Source organism: Etheostoma cragini, chromosome 7 (genome assembly GCF_013103735.1).
Source record: "Etheostoma cragini isolate CJK2018 chromosome 7, CSU_Ecrag_1.0, whole genome shotgun sequence".
Lineage (NCBI taxonomy): Eukaryota > Metazoa > Chordata > Actinopteri > Perciformes > Percidae > Etheostoma > Etheostoma cragini.
Window position 1 is genome coordinate 200,488 of NC_048413.1, and position 17,843 is coordinate 218,330.

The following is a 17,843-nucleotide window of genomic DNA, read 5'->3' on the forward strand; positions in this document are numbered from 1 at the left end:
AGATTCTCTTGACCATGTCTACATGCCTAAATGCACTGAGTTGCCGCCATGTGATTGGCTGCTTAGAAATTAAGTGTATACGAGCAGTTGGACAGGTGTACCTAATAAAGTGGCCGGTGAGTGTATAGTATACTTGCATTTTAAAGCATCGATCTGAATGATGTTTGAAATGGAATGATTTCCTTCATGGCTCAGGGTATCGTGGCGATATGCCCGAGGAATAATCAGCTCTGACGACTCTCTGTTTGATCGCTGGCATGCTCCTCTGCTGGACCGGGTGATGCTGGACCCCATCAAGGAGGAGGACGCAGGTAAACACACCTGCACATGCTCACTCCAACCCTAAATTTTGGTTTAAGTTCACACTTAATTTCCTGGTGAGTTTGTACGCAGGGTTCGTATTGTGAGAAATTGTAAGTTGAATTTGGCAACTGAAGATTCAAAAAGAAAGGTTGGACTCTACACTTGCTGATCCTCAACCAAGTCAAGGGGCATGCAAAGAAAATGCATAAATACAGACTTCTTTGACTCTCAAATTACAGGATGACTTTCTGGCCTTTGGCTTCACTCGTTTAATAGAAGGCCATCACAGAGCCGCACGATTAAAGAATCTAACTTTAATAATTGCAATGGTTTTGAGTTAGCTGTTCAAATTTTAAATCAGTGCCTCAGTGTTTTTAACTTATAGACATAGAACGCTTCTAAATATATTTCAAACTTTCCAAATGAAATGCTATAGACAGTACTGGATTTCCAACAGAGACATTTCTACCCAGGCCAACACACACAGAGCATATGACACAAACACCTCCTGCTTGTCAGCTGATGAATGTAAACAACATTTAGGAACAGTGCCAATAAATTAATTTCATCATGTCCAATTACCAGGCACTTATCGCTGTGTTGTGCAGGATGCCACCTTCCACATTGTGAAGACTGTTTACTGGGGGATCCGGGTTTTGCCCATCGGCGTTGTTAATCTGGACTATGGAAGCTCTCTGGCCCAGTGGGACTCCAATGGAAACCAGCAGAACCCGACCATGTCAGACCAGCAAGACTACAGGATTGCTCTTCTTTCCACAGTACGGTTAGGTTTAGAAAGTGATGGGTTTGGAATTGCAATGATTGTTAAATAACAAGATTCCTTATTTAGTCAATTTGACATTTTGTGTGAAAGAAATTACCACATGAAACAATTTCACTACATGTTCATTTGATGATCAATGACAAAGTTGTGATTCTTCTCACGAGCAGTGTCTTTTATCTGAACACACAGGTGCTGATCAGTTTGAGCCTGGCAGGCACCGGGGCTGGACTGATCCTTCTAGGGCTCTACTGGACCAGCTGTAGGACAAACACATCTAATGCCTTGAAGATGCAAGTTACCCAAACTTGAAGATTATCTTTGTTTCAACTAAGAACTTTAAGTACATTAAGTTGCTGAAACTTCACTTTATGCTCTACTTGTGTCAGCACTGTTTTTTCAAGTGGTCAAAATTGATTGGCCTTTTAACTGCTTGTTTTAACTTAATAATTTGAGTTGAAATAAATATTAATTTCATTACTTTATTAACAATGCAAGACAAGTATTCCTAGTGGGACAAACACATTTCTGGATTTTTACAACTTGTGGCATGTGGCTTAGAAGTAGATTAGTTGGTCCTCAACCACAAGATTAGCGGTTCGATAATGGCTCCTCAAATGAGAGTAACTAGTACTCTAGAATGTATTACATTTTGGAATTAACTTGCCCAACACTGGGACCGTTACATGGTCAAGTGAGATGGGGGGAATGAAGAGAGGGAGTGGGACGAGTGGCCTTAAAACAAAGCCGTGAATCAGAGAAATCCAACATGTTTTTGCTGATTCATCACTACAAATGCAACAGTAGCAAGCACCTCACAATCACTAACGTTATCCACATTTAAATATAAAGATCATTTTTCGGCCTTTATTTTTGACAGGACAGCTGAAGAAATGAAAGGGGAGATAGAGGGTAAATGACATGCAGCATCGAGGAGTGAACATCCATATATGGGTGCCCGCTCTACAAACTGAGCTATTTAGGCACCCCCACAATCATATTTAGACTAAAAAAATGATATATTTACCCACAGAAAAGACTGAAGACGGAAGTTAGACTCTAAGAACAAAGAGTCGTTGCTATGGAGATGATACACCGTCTCATCTTATCTCATTAATGTGAACCACCATATTTTAGAGATCTGCAGACCGGCTGGATGCCAGTAGTTCCAAGTTTGAAATCATCTCGTTTGTAAATCTTTGGTCTGAATAGCGCTTTACATGCATAAATTCTAACCTTGCGTGGCAATAGCAAGTTTGCTTGTATTCTTAAACTTATCAGTAAATTCTGGCAGTTCATCTGTGTATTTGAGTTCCATGTCCTTTTAAAAAGGTTATAGTTCTAAGTTGAGATTTTCGGATACCAGTATCGAAAAAGCTTCCAAAACCTCCTAAAATGCTAAATCGGAAGGTATTGTAGTGTATGCATTGATCCAGTTAATTTACGTTATTTTTCCATTTTAAATCACTGTCAAACTGGATAATAAAATGTATGTATTCAATGTTCATGTTTTACAAAGCGTTTCACCAGAGCCAGGTTGTAAAACATAGATAAAAATGTTAAAGCTTTAAGCAGCGTTGGACAGGCCCACGCCGCTCCTTGCAACCTTGAATTTGCGTGGCACTCAGGCGCTGAAAATAGTCATCAATGAAAAGGGAACTATGTGCTGCGTTCAGTGACCCCTCACACAAGACTCTATTACATACAGTTCATTGGCTGTGAAATGCGGTGCGGCTAACGCATAGGGGGCGGATCAAACCATGACCAATGAAAAGGGAACTCTGTGCTGCGTTTAGTGATACCTCACACAAGCCTCTACGTCAGACAGATTATTAGCTGTGAAAGGGTGCTTGGCAAAATCATAGGGGTCGGGGCAAACCCTTTCCATCTAAAAGGTAACTCTCTGCTGAGTTCATTGATACCTCACATAGTACTCTACCATAAACAGTTCAGATGTTACAAAAGGGGGCGTGACTTATACATAGTGGGCGGTCAAACCATAAGATCGACTTTCTTTAGGAGGAGTTCGTTAAAGTATAGCACCTTGTCTTTTAGGCCTACTTCCTGTTGCCACTAGGGGGCGCTATGACTTTGAGCCAACATCGGCGTGTATATGTTGTCGGGGGGGACTTTGATGAATCAAGGAAAGTTTCGAGCCAATTGGACAATGTACGCTTAAGTTACACCCACTTCCCGTGTCGATGGCAAATCGCCCAAAATGGCCGCCCCGCCACTGCCATGCCCTATGACGAAAAGTTTTCTTTAAGGTCTTAAGATGACACAGAGCAAGTTTAAAGCTGATTGGATGAAATCTCTAGGAGGAGTTTGTTAAAGTACAACATGTGGAAATGGCAAAAATCACACTAACTTTGATCTTTCAATTCAAAATAACGGACTTCCTGTTGGGTTTAGCGTATAGCTCCAATGGAGTTTTATGTACATCTTGCCAAGCTACATACAATGGCTTGCATAAGTTTACACACCCATGCTAACGTTGATTAAAAAGAGGAATAAAAAAAACAATCTTTTGGAAATTGATATTAATGCCTTAATTCTAAAGAATTAGGGCATATCCAACCTTTAAGGACACCAATTTTCTTTGTGAATGAATAATGTATTATAAACAAATAAATGTTCTTCCTTAAAATACAGGGGGCATAAGTATTCATAGGCAGGCAGATTTTTATTTTAAAGGCCAGTCATTTCGTGGATCAGGACACTATGCATCCTGATAAGGTTCCCTTGGCCTTTGGAACTAAAATAGCCCCCCCCCCCCCAAAAGCTGATCTCTCAATGTTAATCAAACCAGCTATTAGGCTAACTGAAATAACACCATGCCAATCTCTCATAATATAATAATAACTTCAGTTTCAATAGGGCCTTCACCGCTTTCAGCACTCAAAACCAGAAAAAACATAAAACAACTCAGTACTACCAACTGAAACTATTGAAACTCAGGGCTTGGTAAGAGTTTAGATGGGGGTCGTCTAACACTGTTCCAGGAGATGGCAGTGTTGGTCCATGAAAAGGTTCTGAAATGAGGTTCATAATGAACATATTCATTTTAATTCCTCGATCATGACCGCTCTGCATGACTGGAAGAATCTGAAAGAGGGAGAAAGATGAAAGGACCCTCTGAAAATGCCAAATGTACAGTACACACCAGACACACACCTGTTGGCTGGAGGAAGACGTAGAGCCAACGTCGTTATTCAAGCCATGCAGTGAGAGCATTTCTTATCTATCTGGCTGATGTTTACCACTCAAATGCTTGTGTGTCTCAAAACCCCCCAAAAAATCAAGTCAAAAATATTAAGGAGGATAAACAACGACTAAAGATATTTTTCTCACCCTGGCAACCAAAATGTGTTCTTATTAATGACTTATAAATTACCTTTAAAGATTTAGTTATTAGTTATTCACCATTCATAAAGCCAGTAAATTCTCTCTTTTCATTGTGGGATTTATTAGAAAGTGGTACTGTTATGATCTTTGGTTTATGTCCAGGGGATCACAGGAAGTAACATGAAGTTTACCCAAATCTTTGAAAGGGAAGTACCAAAACACCATGAGCGAACTGCTGAGACACACTGGGCCCTGTCTTGTACCCGGCACAGGGCAAAGCCCGACGCAGATGTCTTCGTAGTTCAGGACCGACGCAGTTGTCAAGTTCCCATCCAGAGCCCACGTCGTTTCAGCATTTCCCCTGCATTTCTAATAGACTAATACAGTCTAGTACACTCTAGTAGACTGATCGAACCAAAAATCATTGAACATGTTTTCTGTTAGTTTTGCCATTTCCTGTTTTATTTTGTAGTTATCTGTTCTTTCTTTTTTTGTCTTGTTTTACTCCCTTTTGTACACTGTTAAATGAAATTAGTTGACCTTACCTTTAAATACTGTTTTTAAAAAAAGTATGCAAACTCGTGGCCTTAAAAATGTAAAGCAAAGTGATGTTAAGATTAGTGAGTTAAAAAAGCTTGTTTAGTTTAAGTGTGCAGTACTAAATCAAGTAGTACCACTAACACATTTTTTATGTTCATGTAACTCGATAGCCATGATTAGTCTTAACTTAATTTTTTCATTTGTGTGGATTGCTTGACAAAAATGTACCATATAATCATTGTCTATCATTGTCTATTGTTTGCCTGTATTTCTTTTTTTGTGTTTTTTTGTGTGTGTTTTTTTAAGAAAATGCTGCTGCTGTAATAAGGAATTTTCCCCGTTGTGGGATGAATAAAGTATGATCTAATCTAATTTAACCCTACTTTGAATTACTACATACCTACAACTTTACACTTTTCGTTCTGCTCACAATTTTTTCAAGGTTACGTAAATGAGGAAACCATTGTCCTTGAATGGGTCCTTGTTGCAGCTGCCCAGGTTTGGGTCCGACCTGTGGCCTTTTCCCTCCCCCATTCCTTTTCTATTTTTGCTGTTACTATCTCATAAAGGAAAACACATACTTTAACCCTCATGTTGTCCTCAGGTCAAATTGACCCGTTTTCCTATATCAATGTTTTTTTTAATTCCCCAAAATAACACGATTGATTCCACACTACGCTCTTTGGCAAGTTCAAATCTGTACTTTCATTAATTTTGGGATGTCTTATTCAATTTTATAGCATTTGGATAAAAAAATTGAAGTTGTTTTGGAATAGTATTGAGTAAAAGTTGTCATATTCCAGTCTGTGATCATCCATTCCTTTAATTTTAGTCTAAATAATTCCTAATTTCTGCTTTTCTAACTCAAACGTTAGTATAGTTTCCAAAAATGTAGGTTCATTGACCATAAATTCCAACAATAACTGTAAAACTAAAGTTAATAAATAAATAAAGTTAAATGTTTTTAAAAAAGCATCAAAAGTGTTGAAACGGGGATAAAACCGTAAGAAAAAGTTAAAACTATTGATAAAAAGCGTCAAAGAAAGACGGGAGGACAAAACAAGAGTTAAAAAAAACATTCGCTGGGTTGATTCAGCTGTACTACAGCATTTATTCATTGCACCTTCAAGTACAAAACAGCAGCTAAACTGCAGAAATTGGCATGGAAATATATATATTAAAAATAAATAAAAAACATAAAACCGCATTTCTGTGAGCTAATTCTATACATGTAGCAGTCTCCCAATGTTTAACAGATAAACACCTGATAACTACAGGACTTCAGTACAAGAAAATCACTGCATGTCTGAGCAAAACTAAAAGTCCAACAAATGCTTTGGTGTCCCAAAGTGAGCAGTCCAAGGATTAATCCAACACAAAGAAAAACATCACTCCTTGGAGTTTGGATGTGTACCAAAACTCAAATGTAAACAGGACAACCTTGCTAGGCTCATTTCTGACATTATCATCTAATAACAGCCAGAGATATTCCAATACCAATAGCAGTATCCATATCAGTATTGCATCCGCTGGTATCAGTATCGGGAAGTACTGGAGTTTATACGCAGATGCGATACCACGTACTAAAGAAACAAAATGAAAATCTATGTTAAAGTAGTTTATTTATGCTCTTATATATATATATAAGTATAGTTATAACTGACTGTCAAACTGGATAAGACAAGAAAGTTCCGTGGCGTTCATTGTTTGTTTGTTCATGTATCACAAATAGTTCAACCTGAGCCAGACTGACAAAAAAGAAACAGAAATCATATCACATCCATAGAGGAATACAGTATACAGTAATTACCAACATAATTAATATATGACCGACTGGTGTTGGATCAGAACTCGGTATTGGCCAACACACAAGTATCGTTATCGGGGAGTAAAAAATGGTAACGGACATCTCTAATAATAACTACCAACTCTTTGCAACACAAGGTGGCTCTATTTCCCCCTAGCAAACCTGTACAACATGGTACAGACTTTAATGGAATTCTTTTTTTTTTATGATTCAGATTATAAATAAGCGGGTGTATTGCCATACATTTTGGGTAATCCAAATGCAATGCATATGTTAGGCCAAACAACAGACAAACTGCCTGAGGCGAGTTTTTAATTCGATCCATGACCATACCTCCCTCCAGAATGATTGCGGGTCCACTGAGCTTTGAGCCTCCAAAAAGTAGAGAGAGGGGTGGGTAGTGTAATGGGAAAATTACTTTTAAGCATGATTTCATATGTCCTATAATAATCATGTGTTGATTATTCACATAATTATTGACAATGCTTTGCGGGTGTATGACTTTTGAATCTCTGTGTGTGTTCTCCCTAAAGGAGAAGATGTCTTTGCATTTTTCCCCTAAGGACAAATGCCATAAAACAGTTGTCCCAGGACAAATGTTTATGCTACCAAGTCCCAGGTCCGGGCCATGGACCTATCTAGAGAGACAAGACAGGATGTTCTTTTCCAGCTAAGATAGAATTACCGGGAACACAAAGAGCAGATTCAGAAAGACGTAAAACTCCAACGTGTTGGCCTGGGAAGATGAATTGTTCTTCTAAGATTAGACTGTTTTCCTCAAAAGGTCCTCTTTTCTCTGGCGGGGATTTAAGAACAGAGACTACTGTTGAAATGTTGCAAGACGTTTGCCACTGTAGCTGATGTGTGCAATGTGAAATGTGTGCATTGTGAAAACCCTTCTTTTCATTTTGTTGTTTTCAGCAGAAAACAATTAGACTTCACCGAGACCAAACCTGGATTCCGTCTGCAGCCTGTCTTTGTTCTGTTTCAACAAAGTCTTACTTCCAACAGATTCCTCTCTTGCTGTACAACAAACTTCTACGACAGTAAGGATGGAGAGATGGCAGAGCTGTTAATAATCCAAGTGTTTGGATTTCTAGCCACACACCATGAATTTCTTTTTGATTGGCATTATTTTATTGGTTGATAAGAAAAATAGCTTAACTGTCTCTCTGTGAAGAGTGCTGGCAGTCGTTCAACCATGTTCTGTACAGCAGGCTAGTCTACGTAGCGGGAATTATTGGTCCATCAGTTGGGAAATGAGAGTGCCATTTGGTTGTTTTTTCTTCATTTCCTCCATTAGAATCATTCCGGCATTTTCAAAGCCTCGAAACTGTCTCGTCTCAGTAATCTTTATGTCGTGCTTCATATCTCATGGTAGAGTCATACGTGTTCCATTTCTGATAAAGGCAAGTTCTGCCCGTCTGAGCCTTTACTCAACGTCTACTGAGAACTCAGGTATGTCAAAGAAGTCTGGCCCGTGGTCTGAGCGATGGTGATGCTCCCACAGTCGACCCGATCTCAGTGTCTGATGTTGTGGTGGGTTATGACAATGCTGTTGCAGTTTTTTTCAATTGTTCGCACGCAGTTTTGAAAATATAATCACATTTATCCAAACATCACATTCAACTTGCATAATTCCCAGATTGTTTGCAAAATGACACACTTCTGTCAAAACATATACACATATTTGTGAACATGCTTTTGGTTTTTATTTAACCAACACAGTCCTCAATGCCAGCCAGTTCCACACATTTGTAAAAAACTATTCTTAGGAAATAGCTTACCAAGCACTGCCAAGTACTTATTTCAATACTTACACTACTTCTTACCATAATCAGTTACAGTAATCAACCAACAATGAAATCAATGAAACAAAATCTGTAGACAAATAAAACTAACTGCACGAAGTACACACACTTTGACTCTGAAGAAAAACTACTGTAAAAGTAACAAGAATACTGTCTATCTGGTGTCATGATTGTCACAGCAATCAGGGTGCTCATGGAACCAAGTCTGGACCAGAGCAGCCCGATGGAAGGAGACAATTTACCACATCTGGTCCACTTGGTACTGCTAATTTCCTAAAATTATAGTTTTTTTTTTTTTTAACAAATGTGTTTTTTATTTATCACAGCAGGGGAAATGAGTGTAGAGTTTTACAAATCACTGTGTGTAATGTTGTGCACAAAGGGGGAAGCAGACATTGTGTGTAATGTTGTGAGGATTTTGCAAATTTTGTGGACATTTTTATTTTAGTGTGTAAACAGTTGTAAAAAAATGGAAATGGAGTCACATGAGGGATGATTTTGACGGTAGCTCTTTCAGGTAAATCAGTTATTTCAGTTAAAGTTATACTGCGGTGACAGTTTCTCCAACAGTTGCACCTTGAATTCTTCATTGTGTTACTATGCTTCTAGCCTAAGTGTGTATGTGTGTGTGTGTGTGTGTGTGTGTGTGTGTGTGTGTGTGTGTGTGTGCGTTCATGTTAAAGTCAGCTGTGTGGTTGCATGGAGAGGATCAGGAAAAGGATGATGGCTCCACCCACTTCCCTGTTCCAGTCCCTCGGACTTGATTGGTGCGGGCTGTCAATCAGGTCCTGGCTCCTAACAAAAGTTTGTTAGAGACTGTTGTGTAACAAGGCAGTCCTTTTGTTTCCCCAGTCTACAAAGTTTGTAGTCTTGTAACTTGGTAAGCTAATGGGTGCTGTGCTCTTTGAGCTGTGTTTAGAAATTAATTTATATAGGCAGCACCCATACAGCTCTTTTTGTGTTTTGTTATTTGATATTCCTTTACATGCCAACTAAAAATCCCATTTTATACCCTTTTTGCATTGGTTCCTCCAAATTCTTCCTTTTTATATTACGTCCAAACTTACAATGAGCCTGGTCATAACAAATGGACTTCCTCATATCATCTTCAGCAATGATGACCCTCAGCAACAACCCCGGGTCCATTCTGATAACGGTTTGATTCCCTCAGCATAATATGTGCTGTTTAAGTGTGACAAACTGCTTGTCCCCCCGAGTGACACCCACACCCACAACTGTTACACTAAAGTTTTTTTTAAGTTTCCCATTTTCAATCCAGACGAAGTTATGGACTGAAGAAATACTAAACTGTTGACCAAGTTTCATTAAAATATAGCCACGACATGTCCATAAAACACCTTGTTAGGTAGCGTTAGCTGACACTACACACATTACTGGCTAGCAAGCACAAAACACTGGCGCAGACTTACAGAAACAAAACATTCTGCACCAAATGAGTGTGTCAAGCACAAGAATCGCTGTTATGCTGAAAATAATCCCAAGTGTCGTGGAAGCGATGTGTCGGTCCAGCTCCACCGGGTTGGTTGCTGCAGGATGTGACGTGCTGTCTGGAGTAAAGAGGACTGATCTGTGCATGACCACAGGTCAAACACTTCTAAATGAATCCAGCTCAAGTAGACTGAGCTGATAAGATTTCTCAACCTCCAAGTACAAGGAACCTTCTAAAAGCAAGTGTTAATAGCAGGTTGATAAAAACTAACTAAACTGACTAAGGTCAATTTATTATTTTTAATTAAATACCATGTTTGCATTTACAGTGTATATCTTCCCGCCTGTGTGATTACCTGTCCCCGTCCTAAGGTGTTGCACCTGTGTCTCATTGTCTCCCCTGTCTTGTATGTTTAAGTTCTGTCTTTCCCTCTCCCCAGGGTGAGACAGTCTGTTTTCTGATTCCCTTAGATTTCAACCACTGCCTGTTTTTCCTTTGCCTGCTGGACTCTGTTGCTGGTTTATTAGCTTACTAATAAAACAATTGTATCCGTCCATTCTCTGTGTGCATGATAGTCAAGCAACAAAGAAGGAAACTACGGCCTAACGTCAATCAAACGTTTGTAAAAAGGAGTATAAACAATTAGGGCTGAAACAATTCCTCGAGCAACTTGAATAATTCCATTACTAAAAATCTTTGATGCAAAATGATTTGCCTCATTTAATAAATGGTACCAACGTTGTATTGCGCACAGTGTTTCCGAAAGGAGGATTATTACTGTCGCACACCGGGCTCACACTGCTAGCGACACATGCCATGACAACTAATTCCAAAATTAAGAAAGTACATAATGAGGTACGAGAAGAGGCAAGCTGGAGAAAACAACAGAAAGTGTCACCACTGCCAAAATCAAAGAAAAGAAAAGGTAGTGGTGACCACAATTTGATCTAAAGCGCAGACTATTTGACAATCCCATCGGACAACGGTTAAGTGTTGCGTACCACTCTCTCTTCCTATTTCTCTCTCTCTCACTCTCTCTCTCTCTTCCCGGAGAAACAGTTGATCATCGATCTACTAGCATAACTGTAACACAGCTGTGTGACATTGTAATCAAATATATAAATGAAAATTGGTCAAGTATATCCTGTACATATTTGCCTATATACAGATCCGTCTCAGGGTGAAACTTGTAGGGTAACACTTCACAATACGGTAAACAAAATAAACGGTAGTTATAGTTTTTGAAAGAGTAACAAATGATTAGTTACCATTTTTCAGAAGGGTAACTACCCCGTTGAGACTAGTCCTTGAACTACAGAGATTGCTCCCGGAACCACCCCTGTGACTTTGTCGGTCTCCGTTACCCCTGAGTCCCAGTTTCAGAGTTCCCCCGTGCCTATTTCCGTTCTCTTCACATGCCCGTTTCCATTCCCATCTCCGTGCCAGTCTCTGTTTCCCTCATCATTCACGTCACTGTGCCCGTCTTTGTTAGCGTTTTTGCCCTCCCCCCACATGGTGGTTCGGGTGGTTCAGTATCTATGAGTACCCGCCACATAAGTAGAGGGCTGGACTGGACTTCCTGTTCCTTTGTCTCCAAACATTTCACCTTGGCATGTAGATGTTGCTGTGTGTCTTTTGATGACCCTTCATTGTGAGTAGTCTCTTACTTATTAACGTAAATTATATTAGTTGACATTAACATTGAAGGGTTTATGTTACAGTTGTTTATTCAATATGAAAAGGGTTATGTTAATGGATAATGTTAAGTCAAAGTCTAATGTTGAATTCAAAATAGTTATGATATAGCCTGACCTAAATGTTTAACATGATTTAAGAGTGGATTTATGAGTTTTGGAAATATTGTGATTTGCATCTTTCCTGGGTAAAAAGCTTCAGTTTTCCCCAGGAAGTGAACCCCGCCCTACCCTATCTACCCCGACCTCCTCCCTGCGCAATCAGCCACGGTCTAATTCAGCCTAGAGCCTTTTTATGGGGCATACAATACCAGCTATTAAAATAATAATTGTTGACATATTCAGTGAATCCAGGCTTACTGGCCTATAGGCCTGGCCTGTTGAAGATCTCCGGTTTAGCCGATAGCGTGTCTGGTTGTTTGAATAACTACAATGCAGGACATTTACATCTAATGGAGATATTTTCACGCTGCAGTATTGCTGATTTTATGAAGGATCTGAATAACTAGGCCAGTTTAAGGACAAGTGACATACATTTAGAGTGGTTACAAACGGAGGCAGAGAGGAGGCGACAAGGACAGAGTGAGGTTGCTTGTGTGTGATGAGCGCGTTTGTATTAATTTGGGAGGAACACAGGGGAACGAGGGACTCCGGGGAAATAACACAAATGCAATTATGATAAAGTTATTCATTCATTTCCTCATGGAACTTGTCCCGCTAAACCCTGCAGAACGTCATTTCCCTCCATGTGCTAATCTACAACATCAGTCGGATAGATGGAAATGTTTTCCCAACAATTTAATTATTGCTCCACTGAGCCTTCATACAACACAATATGCTCTACACAGTAATGCAGCCATTGAATCAATATATGGGTGATATCTCCAGAAGAAATTCTGAATAACGGATTATGATAACAATCAGAGCAAAGAGCTCAAATGTTTTATGTTCATTAGTTAAACGTCAAGCCCTAGAGAGATAAGGTCAACACTCTTGTTCTCAGTTTTCTGATCTGAAAATAAAAAGCAAACAGAATGACAGAGTAATGAGCAACTGTTGTCTTTTTGGAAGAGAGCCGCCAAAACACACCCCTCTCCGAGTGCCTGGATCATCCACGCCAGATTGCGTTGAGCCAGTAAAGCCTGCTTCACACGTAGGGTGTAGAAACCAAGCTTGAGCTAGCAAGCTACGTGGTGCAACAAGACCTGCTTGGTTCTTTCTGTTTAGGACTATAAAGATTGCCAAAGAATGTGTTTACAGCATTTCCTTTCTAACTGGGAGGTTTTGGGACTGATTGGTGGGATTGCTGTAAACGAAGTACACCCGGAGATACTGAGGGGAATCCATCTAATTTTAAAAAGCTCACGTTTCTATATTGTGGTAACAGGTAATTTAATATTCTATGTGGCATTTTCTTTTGCGGGGTGCAAATTTTCCACCAAAACCAGTTTGTCCGGCGCTTAGTACCACCCAAGACGATTGATGTTCTAGAATGTATGTGTAGCCAGGTGGAGTAAGGTCTGCCAGTGTGAGACTACACACTAGGGGTGACCACGACTAGTTGAATATGCAAAGCTTCGATCAAGGGAGCTTGATTCTCACAGCAGAGGTGCTATGACATGAGCATCATGCCATTTTGGCTATATGGGGGGTGCTCAATGTCAGATTTTACATAGAACTACCTGTTTTCTCCCTACGTTAATTTACAGCCTATTTTGATATGAATATCAAAATACACTGAACAAAATTATGAACTCAACACTTATGTTTTGAGCTCGGGCCTGTTGCACAAAACCAGGATAAGGGATTAAGACGGGATATTCAAGTTATCCTGGATGAATTTAGCTTTGATTTGGTTGCACAAAACCAGGTTGAATTAAACCCTAACCAAGTAACAGCCGGGCCACCATAGCCAGGCCAACACAACACAGCTGGGCCAACATAACACAGTAGGGCCGGCCAGGCCACCCCGGCCGGGCCAACACAACACAGCCGGGCCAACTGCCGGGCCAAGATTAATCCTGGAGTCTCATGTGTTAAATCTGCTGTCGCTCTAATCCAAAATAAACATGTTTAACAGTTGTCCGCTGTCTTCTGAATGTATTCTGATTCATTTTTATTAACATGCATTACTTGTCCCTATTGTCATGAGTTTGATCAAGCTAGAAAAAGTTAAAAGGAACAGTTGTACTTCAGTCTGGAGGTTTTCATGTCATGTGACCACATGAAGTCACATCACTTTGGTCCCTGCTTGTGGTTTTGCCGTCTGCCATTACCTGTTTCGAATGTGAAGACCACCTGTGACCCAGGACATCTCCTTTAGACAAGGTCAGCATTAGAAATTGTTAAGGGGACGGCCATCACTTTCAACAGTGTTATTAAGTGATACCCTGTAGCTCTGCGTTAAGGCATGTAGATGGTGGAACAAAAAAACAAAACTAAAATGTGAAATCTCACCCTTTCCTCTGTGTTTCCAGGTTGGCTGCTGCTCCCTGGACATTTCAAAACATTTTTGAAAATTGCTGAATTTGGTGAGTCCCAAAGTTCACACCTGTGAACGTTATTTTCATGTATGTTTAAATAGGAATGACTAACACCAGAGAATAGCATTGACATTACCCCAGAGAAATCATTGCTAATATTTACAAATTACATGACTTTAGAAAATGTTATCAAAGTTTCTCTTCATGTCAGCATTTCATTTAAAAAAAAAAAGGTACGATTACATTTGGAAAATTGCAACTACAAATAACCCCAAATTAAAACTAAACAAAAAGTTACCCACCCAATTTAGTGTAAGGTTTATTTTACTCGACGGTATAAATCAATCATTAAAATGGTAAGAAATTGAATGCATCTTCAATTGTCCTTCAAATTGATGTAAACTATTGAAGTTAAAGAGAATGATTACAGTAATTTGCCAAAAAATAATTAACTTAATTTACTTAATTTAAATACACTGTGAATTAGTAAAATTAAATTAATAACATCTTGCTTTAAATGGCATTTATTTCCTTCTATAGTATTGAAAATAAACAAATGTTTTTACAAATTTAATGCAATTATACCATGTTTTTTCCTTTCCTAGTCTCCAATGAATGTGGAAATACAAAGACTGTGGTACTTCTGTTTCACGAAGATCTGAGCTCCTTAAACACTATAAAGTAGAACAAAGACATCATGGACGCCACCATTCCTACGCATGCATCTATTTATCTACTTCAACTGTCCTTGTACCCTCAAAACTTGGAAGGCACTTTTAAGCAACTTGTATAGAACTCATCAACCCTCTTCACAACCTGTACTGACCACATTTACACACATTCCTGGTCTGGACTTGTAGAAGCATGAATCATAAGGATTGTACAGTAAATGACTTGAAGCCTGGGATACTTGAGCTCAGATAATTCAGTTGAAAGTCTTTTTCTGACAGAAACCAGGTTGATAGTGTTGGTACTGAGCTCTCGCAGGATTTACGTACAGAAATCTTAATAGAATTTAGTTTTGATGATCAGGTGTTAAAGGATTTTCTGCGTAATGTTGAGCTCAAAGTTTCCTCTCTCTTACTGAAACTCAAACATATTTATCCTGTTTCTAGTGTGGCTATTGATGAACTCTTGCAAGAGTTTGACTATTTAACACGCATTGCTTCTTCCCCTCTCATCCATCAAACCATAGCTCAGCACTGACAGAATGTAAACTGTCAGGTAGATAAAACTGTTATGCAAGAGCTAGCATCTACTCTTTGTGAGTCAAATCCCTTTTCAGCATTATTTGATGCTCGTGGCCCACTTTCCACTGCTTGGAAGCTAAAAATGTACTACAAAAACATTTTGATTTTGTAGAACCTACAGAATATGTAAGTTTTATAATAAAATAAGTTTTCAAACGTTTTTGGAAAAAGCAATCAACTGAAAATCTCCCCATCAAATTCAATATAAATTCTTTCATGATGTATTAACTACATCCAGTCAGACCATCTCTCTCTCTTGCTCCCCCCAGCCTACACACCCCTCAGACGCAGCGCCCGGGCCACCATAAAGACTGTTACAACCTGGCCTGAAAACGCACTCTCCACTCTACAGGACTGCCTCAGCCAGACAGACTGGGACTTACTTTAACACCTGGAGCAGGTCAGACGGACCGAGCAGGGCTGCTCAAGCTGACCTGAAAAGTGGAATTAAAAGAGCCAAGACGGACCACAAGAGGAGCACAGAGACCCACCTGTCCAGCAACAACACACAGAAGGTGTGGCAGGGCATTCATGGCATCACAAACTACAGAGGCTGTGATGCACCATCAGGGGACCTGAGTGCGAAGCTGGCAGAGGAGCTGAACTGCTTCTTTGCTCGCTTTGAGTCATCACACCAGCACCACTCATCTGCCCCAGCCCTGCCTACACCCCCACCTGGTTCCAGCACTACCCCATCTCTGCCCCCATCCACATTTGGTTCCTGCACACACTTACTCAACCCAATTACAGCTCCGCTTTCAACACAATCATCCCGGACATTCTCATCACCAAACTGGTCACTCTCTGCCTCCCCCCTCTTACATGGGCCTGGATAAAGGACTTTCTCACCAATTTGCCCCAGATGGCGAGACTGGGCCCCCACCTCTCCTTCACCCGCATGTTGAGTACCGGCTCCCCACAGGGCCGTGTGCTGAGCCCCCTCCTGTACTGTCTCTACACCCACGACTGCAGTCCGGCCCACAGCAGCAACTTCATCGTCAAGTTTGCTGACGACACCACAGTGGTCGGACTCATCTCAAAAGGCAGAGGACCTGGACTCCAACCTGCTGCTGACCTTCTACCGCTCGTCCATTGAGAGCCAGCTGACCTACTGCATCACAGTCTGGTACGGCAGCTGCACCGTGGCAGACAGGGAGAGGCTGCAGAGGGTTGGAAGGTCAGCACTAAAATCCTAGGCCTATTCTATCCTATTCTATTACAAAGAAAACTCAAAGGAGTGTACTATTTCACTTATTTTGTATGTGGATGATTTTGACCTCCAGAAAAAAAAATAAAAAATCTGGAGTGTATTGGACATTGGGGAACTTACCTGCTAGTTGCCACTCAGTGCTGTCTAATTTATTTTTAGCTGGGCTTATTCGTAGTAAAGATGTTAAGTGCTATGCTTAAGACCGTATATTGAAGCCCTTAGTAGACGATCTTATTACATTGGAACAAGAAGGGCTGTTTCTTGACCAATTAGGTAAAAGCATTAAAGGCTTTGTTAATTGTATAGAAGCAGAGAGTCTTGGGGACATGGCATTGCAGGTTTGGTGGAAAGTTTTTAAGGTAAATATGTTTTAAGATTTTGTACAGCAGAAAAAGTAGTAGCAAGTCACGTCAGGTGTTTTCTGTACAAGAAGCAAGGACATTCATACTTCTTATCTTAAAGCTGTTGAAGAAAAGTTGTTGTCTAGCCATTTTTATGGGGGGGAAACATGGTGCAAAATGTGAGAGCGTGTAGATGCGATGTGAGCACTTGTACAATATGATTTGAGAGCTTGAAAAAAAAAATCTGCACTCATACTCTTTTTTTCCCAGTACAACCACAACTCAGTGATTTAACCTCTGGAATCTGTTGCTGCAGCGTGCTTTCTCCATCACACAGCGTCGAGTCTGCACATCCACTTTTTAAAACTTCTTGCGATACATTTGGTGCAAAACTAATTTGTGCCTGTGGGCTTAGTCTGTGGAGCTCGGAGCCAACAGGACGGGGCGGGGGGGGGGGGCAGCAGGGTTTCTAGCGCCAGATGAGGGACAACTCAGTCTGGTTTAATTATCAGGCCCCTGAACTCAAAAATCTAAGACTTTTACTATGTACACAAAAGGCTTTTTTCCCTCAAACGTTCACAAAACTTCTCTCAATTGTCACGTTTGGGGGATCATTGTTCTGTATATTGGAGATGTGTCGTGGTTTCCCTTGTCTGGGATGTTTTATGGTCGGTGTTCCAGTGTGTTCTGTGTTTCCTGGATTTTTGTACAGAGCCACGGAGGTGACATGGAGGACAACAATTCAAATAAAATTAAAGCTGCAAGCAGCGATGGAGGGCCCTCGCTAACATGCGCCAGTTGGGGTTACCGGCGGACGCCTCTCCTTGC

At 40.3% G+C, this 17,843-nt stretch overlaps 1 protein-coding gene and 1 long non-coding RNA gene across 2 annotated transcripts in view; both read left to right on the plus strand.

The window, feature by feature from the left end:
• Positions 1-1,454, plus strand: part of tmem81 (transmembrane protein 81) — a 6,913-nt gene extending 5,459 nt beyond the window's left edge. The window contains exons 4-6 of the mRNA XM_034877251.1: positions 196-311; positions 889-1,082; positions 1,277-1,454. Of these exons, the coding sequence (XP_034733142.1) occupies positions 196-311; positions 889-1,082; positions 1,277-1,396 (430 nt within the window). The 3' untranslated portion in view covers positions 1,397-1,454. The remainder of the gene's footprint in view (positions 1-195; positions 312-888; positions 1,083-1,276) is intronic.
• Positions 1,455-12,930: 11,476 nt separating this feature from the next.
• LOC117948011 overlaps positions 12,931-17,843 on the plus strand; it is a 15,361-nt gene continuing 10,448 nt past the window's right edge. Inside the window, exons 1-2 of the long non-coding RNA XR_004657378.1 lie at positions 12,931-13,039; positions 13,240-13,244. This is a non-coding gene — a long non-coding RNA (uncharacterized LOC117948011). The remainder of the gene's footprint in view (positions 13,040-13,239; positions 13,245-17,843) is intronic.